General features: G+C 38.0%; 1 protein-coding gene across 1 annotated transcript; it reads left to right on the forward strand.

The window, feature by feature from the left end:
- The first annotated feature begins 1,239 nt into the window (after positions 1-1,239).
- ndufs3 (NADH:ubiquinone oxidoreductase core subunit S3) lies at positions 1,240-7,678 on the forward strand. Its single transcript, XM_036584287.1, has 7 exons — positions 1,240-1,364; positions 4,103-4,165; positions 4,586-4,683; positions 4,861-5,010; positions 5,978-6,103; positions 6,229-6,348; positions 7,349-7,678. The coding sequence occupies exons 1-7, from the start codon at positions 1,310-1,312 to the stop codon at positions 7,508-7,510; spliced, it is 774 nt and encodes a 257-aa protein (XP_036440180.1). The 5' UTR covers positions 1,240-1,309; the 3' UTR covers positions 7,511-7,678.
- Positions 7,679-13,055: the final 5,377 nt, after the last annotated feature.

Consider the following 13,055-nt stretch of genomic DNA (forward strand, 5'->3'; position numbering starts at 1 on the left):
TTTGATATTTGAATCTGAGGTCAGGATTCAATTCAATTTCCCATATTTAAAATATCTTCATTCTACAGTGACTCTATACACTGCAGACTGGTTTGGCTCAGATAAATAAAATAAAGTTTTTTTCAACGCCTGCTGTGTCACCTTCAAACAAAATGAACCCTAAAAAATGTCTTCAGAATAAAGCCCCTTGATTTTTATATGTGTGTTAATAGCATAAGCCCATGTCTTGCAATGTCTAGCCATCTTATTTACTATCCAAATAGACCAGTGAAACTTCATGTCTTTTCAGTTTTATAATGTTATGTTTATAATGATAAAAGATAAGTAATTCCCACAGTAATAATAATACAAGAGCTTATTGGGGTACTATTCTACCTTGTAATGCCCTGTATGTTCCTCTATGCCATGAATGTATTTTAAAATCATGTTTTAAGCTAAAATCTAAACTATTGTAAAATAATATTTGGGGAATCAGGGAACATATTCATAACCGTTCTGTGTAATAACTTCAAGTGAGGGAGCTCTGAGGCTTTAAACAAGCATTAAACTGATTCCTTCACCATTGCTGTGAAAATTCTGACTCTTAGTTTCTCCATCAAACCACTCTGAATGACTTTATTTACATCACAATGATTTATTGTATAGATTTTTTTCTAAAAAAAAAAAAAAAAAAATTGGTGGAATTACCTTTTAGTGTAGACACATTTAGTTTGTTTCTCTTTGTTTTTGTTTAGGACTCGACTTAAGTGTCTCAGGGCTTGGTGTTCTTTAAGACTGGAGACTTGTCTCTTACTGACTTTGGACTTTACTCACCACCCCAATTAATATCTGGTCAACCGCAGAAACTGATCAGTGATGAATGGCGTCTGACAATTGTGCAACAAATTGTGCATCAATTTGTGGGTTACAGTGTATGAACTTGAATGGGTGAACGAGGTTGGCTGAGGTTGGCTTCCTATTGGCCAGCTTCTTGTTCGAATTTTCCCGTTCCACCTTAAATGGTGCAGCAGTTAGATTCTCGAGACTCAGACGCCTGAATGTAACTGCTGCACCATTTAAGGTGGAACGAGAATTCGAACAAGAAGCTGGGGAACAAGAACATGACTCTGTAGAGGATGGTGAGTGAATTTCCACACATCAGTGAAAGTTAGAGAGACACAACTAAGCTTTTAATCATTGAACGGTGTACTTGTTTCACCGTCGTCTCTGTTTTCTGTTTTGACCTGCTGGTGGCGACATCAGCTCTTCAGCACCTCAATCAGTTGGGACCGAGAGTGAAGAGAAGAAGATCGCCATCGGTTGAGTGAAGATGGCGGCCTCCTTGGTCAGGCTCGTCCGCGGCGGCATTAGTAGAAGCTTGAACGGTAAGCCGTGAACAAAACAGGACGACGCCTCTGCATGATGAAAGTATATTTTATTAAGCAGTGTCCGACTGAGTGTGGTTAGTCGACGGCTGTCCGCTCTGGAGCTGGTGCAGAGCTGGTGACCTTTCTCGTAGCTCCGAGGCTAACGGTTAGCGGTGAAGTTCGCTACAACAGACTTCGGTGAAAGAACGGCAGATTAAAACGGGTCTTTCATTGGAATATACACTCACCGAACATGGACTTTTGTTTAATGTTTTTTTTCCCCTGTTAGTTATGTGGAAGTTGGAGCAGGTGCATTTCAGAAACCGAGCTCGACATTTGCTGCCAAGTGAGATAAACACGGTCAGAAAGCAGCAGCGTTCAGTTCTGCAGTGCTGATTTGTAGTGAGCTCAGCCTCTCTCTGTGTGTGTGTGTGTGTGTGTGTGTGTGTCGGATCACAAACAGTTTTCCCATTTCACATCGACTGTTCAAATGTTTCTTTTTTTCGTGATGTTATTTAGTTAGCTAACAGCGATACAGAGACTCATTATGTTCAGCGTTCAAAGTCTGTTAATCTATATTCATTGTAAAATAAGTGTTTAACACAGAAATCCCTGCATAATGCAGGAATCGAGCCTAAAGAAATTATATGCAGAATTTCTGAAAAATCAGTGGAGCTTCCCTTTAAAATGAAATTTAAAAAAGGTAATTATTTCTTTGCAGTAATTTTGCATTTTCTCACAAGCCATTGCAAGTGCATGCAAAAATGTTGCAAAAAATCTGCAACATTTCCCCATAATAAAAATGAAAGTTGTGGGAGTGACAAACTAGCTACATATCAAACAGACCGTTTTCTAGCTCAGTTCGTAATATGTTAAGTATTGTGCAGAAATTGTAGACATCTGATGCAGTTAGATTCAAAAACTATTTATTTTGAGCTGTGTTTATTTTCTTTCACACTAATAAACACTATTATTTGAATAAATCGAACATCGTTAACAGAATAAGTAGTGGAAGTGAAGTATTGTTAGTAGTGGCTAATCAGTATTTCATTATGTTAAATCAGGTGTGCTTTTGATGGAATGTAACAGATCTATGTAGTGGCTAGAGGCGTGCAGGAAACATCTGGAACCAAACTTTATACTTCTATTTTGGTAACAACTACTATTTTGAAAATAAGAAATTTCTTTTTACTTATTTTTGTATATATGTTTATTTGCATCTATTCTAATCATTTCACAAGCACAAAATACACTTATTGCCAATATACTTGGTCTTTAACAATGTACGTAGCACCCTACAACTATTGCACGTGTTGTAACCTGTGTCATGTAATGTCATCATTTGTTAATGATAATTGGCTATATAGATTAACAGACTTTGAACGCTGAACACAGAGTCTCTGTATCGCCGTTAGCTAACTAACATCACGAAAAAAAAAACATTTGAACAGCACTGCAGAACTGAATGCTGCTGCTTTCTGACCGTGTGTCAACACATATCTATGTGTTTTTAAATAGCATTCTGTGTACTGTATGCTGCAAAGTGCAGGAGTATATACTGTGTACTGTATGCTACTCCTCAGAGTGGTATACAGTACAATATCCAGATAGTAGCCAAAATTACCATCATGTACCATGTACAATAATACAGGGCAGGATGGTGACTAGACTCTTAACATCAGAGCATGTGCCAGTTTGTCTAATCCCAAGACCTGCCTTATTTTCTTAGCCCTCCAGTCACTTAGCAGCTGTTGCATTGCATTATAGGACAGTATGTCATGAAGATAGCTCTGACTACTTACTGGAATATTTTGCTAGAGTACTACGTTATCAAGGTGTCTTTGGTGAACTGGAGAAATTCATGTTTGGATGCATACTGCTTGCAGCTTACTGCTTTTGGGCATGATCAGTAGGTCAGCAGTACGGAAAAGGCTATTTTGAACATGCACTGCACAGTATCATGTTTTTCCTTTTCCAACACACCTGATTCAGCCCAAAAAGTATGGTGTAGCTCAGGTATAGAGAAAATATGAAACTGCAGTTCAGATAGGCCACAAGATTGCACCTGTGAAACAATGGAAAAAACAAAGCTCCTATACATCTGTGTAAGCAATGAAGTCAGTGATTTATCTGTGCTATATTGCTGTATATATCACCCAGTGACATGCTGAATATTATATGCTTTTCTGCTACATGCCGTCCATTCAGGATATCATTCAGAATACATGTGTACCATCCTTATAACTTGAAATTGAATGGACAGCATCATCCTGAGTGGTGCAGTTGTGTAAGAGTTGGCCCCATCATAAGGAGATTGTCAGTTCGATCCATGGTGATGCCACAGCCAGCCATGGCTGGGAGTGCAAGAGGGCATAATGGAATACTCGTGTGATGCTAGCCAACATGGGCATCGTGGTCAACCAACCAAACACAATTAATTCAAAATTGTTTTTGCGGCATATATTTCTGCATATAGACTTCAGTGAGGTGAATAAAGCATATTGAAGTGAGTGTATTTAGGTTTTCCATTATATGGACATTTTTAAAGTTTGTTGCTATAATGCAGCAGACATGATTGTCATGTTCAGCTGCATTCTTCTAAGTCTCATGGAGCTGCTTCTTTTGTTATGAAGTTAATTCTGTAAGTTGTCAATGTTGTTAGTACCCATGTATTCTATGTAAAATACAATTATTTGCATTTATTACTAAGTTGCATGGTCAATAAGGTGGAACAATTTCCTCTCACCTTGTCCTAGTTGCCAGTCGGAGTGCTGCACTGGTCCAGAAGCGGTCTGAATCGACAACGACTGAGACAAGGCGTGAGTATTGGTGGGCTTTCTAGCCTAGAAATATTTCAAGATCTGTGTTAAGGGAATATTGTACATAGAAAAACAGTTTTTTCAAAAGGAGAAAAGTTTGCTAATTGGAAAAAAGTCCATTTGACTCTTTTAAACAAATGATCTCAAAAACTAAAGGTGTCTAGATGCATTTCATTTTTTTAGTTCAGAATTCTAGTTCTATTATATTAGTAATCAAGCTTTTAAAAACTGTAAGAGAGAGAAGAAATTAAAATATGCATTATCATTGTGCAAATTATCAGTTAATTATTGCCTGTTTATTGAAAAGGTTCATTTAATAATTGGTTTTATTGCAGTTTTAACATCCCTAATCATGCAGATATTATTGTTCTTAGTTTCCAGGGCACTAGGTTTTAATTGAATCTAATGCACTTTTTACAGCTACGGTTAGGCCCAGGGATGCAGTCACTCACAACCAGCTGTCCCAGTTTGGGGAATATATTGCTGAGATTCTTCCTAAATATGTGCATCAAGTTCAGGTAAAATCCTCTGATCAATTTAACTGTCTCATTGTTTTGCCCACTTAGTGCAACATGCAAAAGTATACTAGCATTAATTCCTATGTTCTGTACTAATGTCTATAGTAGATAAGTTCAAGATTGTGAAAATGGTTCCTACCTGTTTGTTCAAATAACATCTGAAGCATGTGTCCTCAGGTTACCTGCTACAACGAGCTGGAAGTTATGATCCACCCAGAAGGTGTTGTTCCTGTGCTGACCTTCCTTCGGGACCACACCAATGCCCAATTCCGCAACATGGTCGACCTCACGGCGGTGGATGTGCCCACTAGGCAAAACCGTTTTGAGGTCAGAACACTTAAGAGGAAGTTGGGAAATTTAAAATTTTCTCACTTTTTAAGACTTATCGAATAAAATCTTCTTGACTTTTTGAGACTATTGACTGAAAGCTTCTGCTTTTATTTCAAGACGTTATGGTGACAATGTTTTTTTGATGTAGGTTTCTTTTTTTTATATGGAAGCAATAGTTCCACCAATTTATTGGTTGGCCAACAGTATCACATGGTATTGATATTTAATTTTCACCAATACCATGATGATAATTGTAGCATGTCTGTCCCAGATAAATACACAGCTTGTGTGTGCCAACAGGTGTGAATTACTCAATTGCTCTGACATACTGACAGATGGACAAGGCTGCAGCCCTCTGACAAAGGACTAGATAGAAGGAGACTGATCAGTAGGTTAATCGTGAAGGGGTTGTAGACAGTGTACTTTGTTACCTTAGGAGTGATGTATTGATAAAACTTAAATTAGACTCCTTGCCAACGCGGAAGATGATAAATGCTTGTCCCAAAATGCAGTATATTATGCATTTCTATGCTATCACATGTGAAGTTGATTGTATGGTCTTGCAGATGACACCACAGTGGTTGAAATCTTTGGCTGTTTTTCTCATTTAACCTGCAGTTGCTGTTTTTAGGTGGTTCTGTGTTGTTGTGAATTAATAGACCTTTTATGCATACATTTATGTACAGACTTTTACAAAGAGTTACAAGATTATGTTATATGATCATGGATATTTGAAGTCAAATGTCTGCAGACGAGATGTTCAGTGACAGCCATCAAAATTCAGCTGAAATGTTAAACAATTGATGCTTTAATCAAACAATATAGCAAGCAGACAAGAGAGTGCTGTTATGCTTATCCCCATTCACATTATCCTTCAAATCAGCATTGCTAATCTAACAGAATGTAGTAAGCATGTTGTGCTTAAACAAAATGGTGTTTTTTTTTTGTTTGTTTTTTTTTTTAGATTGTGTACAACCTGTTGTCCTTGAGGTTCAACTCTCGCATCAAAGTAAAGACCTACACAGATGAGCTGACGCCTGTCGACTCCTCAGTCCCTGTCCATCAAGCGGCCAACTGGTATGAGAGAGAGGTATGTTATCCCTCCTCTTTCACCCATTTAAATGTGTCTTCAAAATCACATATTAAAGAAACAGCTGCCATATGTGCAACAGAGAGTTTAAATATTAATTTTGTGGCCTTCACTGTGATTCTCAGGTGTGGGACATGTTTGGAGTTTTCTTTGCAAATCATCCAGATCTGAGACGAATCCTGACGGATTATGGTTTCGAAGGCCATCCATTCAGAAAAGACTTTCCTCTTTCTGGATATGTAGAGGTAAAGATGCTGAGATTTCATGTTTGAAATCATTCTGAAATATTTCTCATTTCAGAATAATTATTAAAATAATGGTACATTATTTTAATAATTGTTGTGCAACCTAAACTTTAGATAATAGTAAAGCATCTATAACGCCAGGGGGTCCAGCTCAGCAGAGGGACCACCACACCATCATATTACATATTGGGTTACAGTAGTGGTTACAGTTAAGAAATTCTGACAAAATATAATTTGATGCATTTTTTTCTGTCTAAACAAACAGGTATGTTAAATGCAGGAAAAAGAATACAAAAAGCCTTTGCCTTTTAGTGGCCAAAATGTGAAATGTTGTGGCCAGGGGCACAGGGCAATAGGCAGTGTCTACTCCTGGGTGCAGCAGATAGAGATTAAGATGACACATGCTGGAGTATTCCTTTAATATCTTAAAAGAGCTCATATCCTATGTACAAAAAGTCATAATTTATTCCTACATGACTATTTTTCAACTTATTTTTGTCCCTTGGAATTAAACAGGCGGTTTTAATTGCTGTGTCTTTATAACTAAGATACATATATGAACACTGCTTTGATTGGATGCCCTGTATTGTGCCTTATTTATAAAGCAGTCCAGGCTGAAACCCTCTTTCTAACTTCATTATTAACGGTTGGTGCTAAACTGCTGTAGGCTGAAAAGGGTCATATATGTAAGTCTGTTCATTTTTGTTACATTGCAAGAAAGATGAATTCAAACTGGGTTGTTTTTGCAGTTTAGTTTCCATATGTAAATTGTACATTTCAAAAATAATAATTTTAAACATATGACATCAAACTCGTTTATTTAAAAAAAGTGAGGACAATTTTGTCTTCTATGCTGTGGGCCTTTTAATGAGTACTCTTTATAATATGCTCTAGTGACAGTTGTTGCCTTGGCTAATTTGTTTGACAACATGTGCATAACATAATCATAAGATTTGCATGCACTTCATGTGAAGAACGTCCTGCGTCTGTGTGCCTGTAGGTGCGTTATGATGATGAGGTGAAGCGGGTGGTGGCAGAGCCTGTAGAGCTTGCACAGGAGTTTCGGAAGTTTGACCTGAACAGCCCATGGGAGGCATTTCCTGCATACAGGGAGCCCAAAGATGCACCCAAACTTGAGCCTGGAGACAAACCTGCAAAGTAACACCCCTTCATCTTCACTCTGTTGTAGAACACCTGACAAACACACACATGCTCCCATTGTTCTTGCTAGAGTATTTATGTAAATAACAGACCATGTTTTGATGACTGTATCTCAGTCCTTTGTTGGGAGAAATCCTAAGTATCTGAATAAAAAGACAATTTAAAAATGTGCTGTTTCCTCATTCATGGCTTGGGATCTTGTTAGGGATAAAGAGCAGAAAAACTATGTAACTGAAAGTATGGGTCTCAAAATCTTACTCAGTGGAATTATGAAGCCAAATATGTACTTGAATGTACTTGAAGTCAGAAAATGTCTATTTTAAACATACTAAAGTGTATATAAAAGTAAATGTTTTAACAAATAAATTTAAAGTATTCTTTGTCAGCTGAATTAGTTCCAACTCAAATTAGCACAGTTATGGTCAGTTTTGTTTCTATTGATATGAATTCGGTTGGATGTTTTATTGAAAACAGCTCTATTGCCTGGCAAGAAAAAAAAAATCCTGACCTTTAAGATTTATAACATGTACATTGAAAGTCTAAATGAAAATGTAAGAATTAAAACATTTTTTCTTTCTTTTTCTACTGACAAAAAGTGCAGGTATTCAGTTTCAATCCTAAACGAGTAAAGTACAGATCCACCGAATAGTACTTTAGTTGTATGCAAAAGTTTGAACACCCCTGGTCAGAATGATGTGTTTTTCTGATTTTCCAAGTGGTACAAAAATGAACTTAAATGAACTGCAGTTTTCTGTAAATTTTAGCACACGATGTCTGTTTATTTGCTGAGTTTAACATAGAAAAAAAACTAATGTACCATAGGTTTTGCTCAAGCTACATTGTTTTTTTTTCAGTGCTAAATTTAGGTAATTGACCGTTATTGTGTGTTACAACGTGCAGAACTGTGATCTCTGTAGAGGATGTTTACATATTTTCACAAGGAGAAAAAACAAAATATGTAATTTGACCATAGTTGCACAAACTGTTGCATACAACTGTGAGAACAGAAAAGAAGTACCGTTACTCAAGTATTTTCCATGCCTGCCTAATAGTTTCTGCAGCTGTGACAAACCCCATAATGCTAATCTGCAATAAAACTACTTTAGAAAAAGGATAGAGCTCTTTGTCCATTGTCTGGTATTTTCTTATGTTTGTGGTCGGTTTATAACTCGACAGATGTGTATCTCAAACAAATAACCATTGCAGTTTACATACCATAGAATCAGAATCAGGCACATTTAATTGCCCGGCATGTCAAGCATTGTACAAGTAATCTGTTGATCATGACAGCCAGCATGGACGGATACAAAATGTGTGCAAACAGTGCAAAGACATTCATTCATTCATTCAGACATAACCAGTTAATGCTTAAAACAGAAAGAATTGCTGGGTGACACTCTATTTCCAGTAGTGCAAATAAAGAAATGCAGCTCATTCAAAATTTCACTGACATGAAATACATCCTGTACCATGCGGGGATTGGAAGGTACAAAAGTACTATTATTTTGAATGACTTGTCTGCAGGGTAACTGTTTTGTGATGGCTTTTAACAGTAATTAGCACAGAAAAGGCCCTGTAGTGAATAAATAAATCTATATAAATTGGTTGTAGCAGCATGTAACTTAAAAACACAGACCAAATCACAACTGTGGAGATTTTCAGGTGAGGGTGCAGTGAACAAGATTAAGCCTAAAAAGCCTAAGGATAGTGAAGAAGACTGAGAATAGTACAAGAAGCAGCATGTAATTGTGTATAATTTAATTTGCAAATTATCAAAGTTAGCGATTAAGACTGTGACAATGAGACGTATAAGAGGAGAAGGGTGAGTTCGAGGCAGTGGTTGAGAAGCTGGTCTCCTGTGGAGGTGACGCGTGGGTCGCGTTGGCCTTGAACTGTCTCTGTGATGGACAAGGACAAGTACACGGCCCTGATGGAGGGAGCTGGCAGCTAATGACCCTTTCAGAAACCTGGGCTTGAAGAGATTGGAAACAGCGATGGAGATAGTGAGGACACTCAATAATGGCAGAGCAGAAATGGGTCAGGATGCACTTAGAAACCTTGAGCTTCCTGAGCAAACAGTAAAAGAACTGACTGTGCTGAGCTTTAATTGTAAGTGTGGACATGTTACTGTCCTACTTAGGGATGTTGCTGTTGGTAAGCCCCAAGAACTTGTGTAGGTATCCACACATGTCCAGCAGGTGGCAACATTACTGAAAGTCAGAAGCTCAAAGCTATGTTCCTTAGACCAGGAGTCTTTGCTAACTGCATGCTACCATACTAAACAGTATGTCAAAAATAATCCAATCATTAGTGTAGTATGTGTAGTATAGTAGAATGTGGTTTTGGATGCAGCTCTGGTCTAAGGTACGTGGCACGGTTTGATGAATTCCTCGCTCAGAAACACCTAATTCAGTTTATGTGTAAATTGCCAGGTGTGGTGGGACCAGAGTTAGACCCCTGCCTTTGGTTTTTAAAGCCAGCCTGCTGCCCTGCACTGTTTCATCTATCTGCGTAAGACAGAACACCAACCATAGTGAATCTCATGAACATATTAAAAAAATAAAAAAAGTGAGCACAGCCAACTTACAGAGCCCAAATGTGACATAACCAACCAATAACATACCGACATGAAAAAACGAATGCAGCCATAAGCATCATTAACATACATTAACATAGGCCAATCAAACACAATCATAACAAGCCAGCCTCATAAAGCTATATTTTGGTGAAAATTCTAATTTATACAACTTTCCTCTTCCTCTACAAAACTAATTTAAAAAGTGATGACTTAGCAGTGAAGTATTAGCATTGTGTAAACTGCGAGAAGAGTCACCTCAAACGATGTAGAGTTGTTAAGTAATCTCCAGTAGACTTTCATATGTGGTTTCTGACACTGACATTCTTTTACCGTTAAAAACAAAAGTACTTTGATTAGCTAAAAACAGTAGTAGCAACCATTTGAGGCCTGTATTTTGTCTGTTCCTGTAGGTAACAGTGTGTCACACAGTGTCAGAAAGAACATAAGCAAGTTTGACAAGAACAACTCCATGTGCCCTGAGGACAAAAGGATAGAGGGCCACTGCTGGCCCATGGACGGCAAAGAACGGCCCACTGGCTTTTTTTCCAGGCAGCCCACTGGTGTTTAAGCAGTGTTAGACAGAATGACACTTATCATCACTAGTTTTCCACTCACAGTCCAACTGACTTACTTTCTCCTTCATTTCTTTCCTACCCTTATCATTCGTAAATTAGTTTGGAAAATATCGTAAATACAACTGCAACCAATCTGTCAGCAACAACATTTTCAACAAAATCATTTTATATTAGACCTAGTCTGTCAATTGTTTGTTATATTATATTATATTATATTATATTATGTTATATTGTAATATTTTCCAAAACTGTAAAAAAAACACACACAGGACATCTTAAAGCTATGAAACAACTTCATAGCTTTTTTTAAGTTGACCGATTGATTTAAAATTGAGTTTTCTTTTTTACGGTGAACTGTGTGATGTAGACGTGCAGTTGGCGTGATGCTACATTAACTTTCTAACTCTAACTAAGTGCAAAATCTGACTTGGAGTGAAAGGAGAACTGGGTAAATTAGATTTTTCACTAAAATATTTCTAGATACCAAAGACCAGTCCAACTTAACCATCGCCAAACTTCATAAAAATAAATAGAAGTTTATGTGCAAGTGAATGCAAACACCTAATGCATCATAGGTTACTTAGTGTCTAAATCTCAAATATGAATGGAATTAGACTATGTACAACATATACACTATATTGCCGAAAGTATTCGCTCGTCTGCCTTCACACGCATATGAACTTGAGTGACATCCCATTCTTAATCCATAGGGTTTAATATGATCTTGGCCCACCCTTTGCAGCTATAACAGCTTCAACTCTACTGGGAAGGCTTTCCACAAGGTTTTAGAGGTGTGTTAATGGGAATTTGTGACCGTTCTTCCAGAAGCGCATTTGTGAGGTCAGACACTGATGTTGGACGAGAAGGCCTGGCTTGCAGTCTTTACTCTAATTCATCCTACATGAAGTTTGGAGGTCTGTACCGATTGACTCTGCAGAAAGTTGGCGACCTCTGCACACTATGCGCCTCAGCATCCGCTGACCCCGCTCTGTCATTTTACGTGGCTGACCACTTTGTGGCTGAGTTGCTGTCATTCCCAATCGCTTCCACTTTGTTAAGGTACCACTGACAGTTGACTGTGGAATATTTAGTAGCGAGGAAATTTCACGACTGGACTTGTTGCACAGGTGGCATCCTATCACAGTACCACGCTGGAATTCACTGAGCTCCTGAGAGCGACCCATTCTTTCACTAATGTTTATAGAAGCAGTCTGCAGGCCTAGGTGCTTGGTTTTATACACCTGTGGCCATGGAAGTGATTGGAACACCTGGATTCAATGATTTGGATGGTGAGTGAATAGTTTTGGCAATATAATGTATCTTAGGTGACATAATATATATATACAGAAAAAGCGGGCTTTTTTTTGCTTGTGGACGGCATCCTTTTGCATCCTGCCCCCCAGTTGACCCCTACACATACAACAATAACTGAACCAACTCTTACCTTGAAACTTAAAACTTACCTCAATCTTACAAAGATAGAAGAGAGGCAGGAGGCTGTGTACAAAATCCTACTTCATGAGTGTGTTGAGATGCAAGTTTTTGTGCACACATCATGACCTCTCCCCTGTAGACTGTAGATGAGATGGTTGTGTCATCCACAAATGTCAGCAGCCTGACTGATGGTGTACAAGGCTGGGGTGCTTATAGAAAGGGGTTCTGACAGCTGGGTCCCAGCCGCACATGGTGCCTCCTATTTGTAGGAAATCAGAGAGCCACTGACGGGATGGGGAGGTTTCACAAGTTTAGAGAACCTAATGTAGTAGAGTTGTACTATGTTACAAGAGAATCTAAAGTCCACAAACAGTCCAGATAAAGACACAAATTGACTCCATCCTTGACTGAGCAATATTTGCTGTGGGCAAATTGTAAAGATCTAGCAGCTTGTGAACATCTTCAGCTCTGACAAGTGGAATCAGCCAATCACAGTTTGGTTTTCAGTTGGTGGCACTAATTTCATGAAAAAGTCATTCTAGGCCTTCTGGAAGTGCTATATGCATCACTGATTGTGATTAGTGATGGCATCCTAACCAATGGGTTTCAGTCAGTTGTTGGAAAAATGGAAAGCATTGGCAGCTTTATGTCAGACTGTTCAATGAAAAAGTCACAGTAAAACTGCCAAATACAAGGTACATATTGTTGCTGTTAAAAAAAAAACACCCCCCTCAAAAAAAACAAAAAAACATGTATTTCCATTTTTTCAGCAGCTGTCCTTTACATTGTGTCAAAATTTCATGGTGAATGGACCAATAGAAATGGTACAAAAGTATAAGAAAAAAGTCTCATTACATTAACCTGTGTCAGAATTGAAGACCATTTTTTCCTTCTCCTCTTTTTTGTGGACAGCGACGATGTACTGTAAAATCTGCTGCAAGTTTCAAATTGCTTTAAAT

Source organism: Colossoma macropomum, unplaced genomic scaffold (genome assembly GCF_904425465.1).
Source record: "Colossoma macropomum unplaced genomic scaffold, Colossoma_macropomum, whole genome shotgun sequence".
Taxonomy (NCBI): Eukaryota; Metazoa; Chordata; class Actinopteri; order Characiformes; family Serrasalmidae; genus Colossoma; species Colossoma macropomum.

What these genes read in the sequence shown, in the direction of transcription:
- ndufs3 (XM_036584287.1), top strand. Translation starts at nt 1,310, where the DNA reads ATGGCGGCCTCCTTGGTCAGGCTCGTCCGCGGCGGCATTAGTAGAAGC. An exon ending in CATTAGTAGAAGCTTGAACG is followed by an intron (nt 1,365 to 4,102) that starts GTAAGCCGTGAA and finishes ACCTTGTCCTAG; the next exon opens with TTGCCAGTCGGAGTGCTGCA. An exon ending in GACAACGACTGAGACAAGGC is followed by an intron (nt 4,166 to 4,585) that starts GTGAGTATTGGT and finishes CACTTTTTACAG; the next exon opens with CTACGGTTAGGCCCAGGGAT.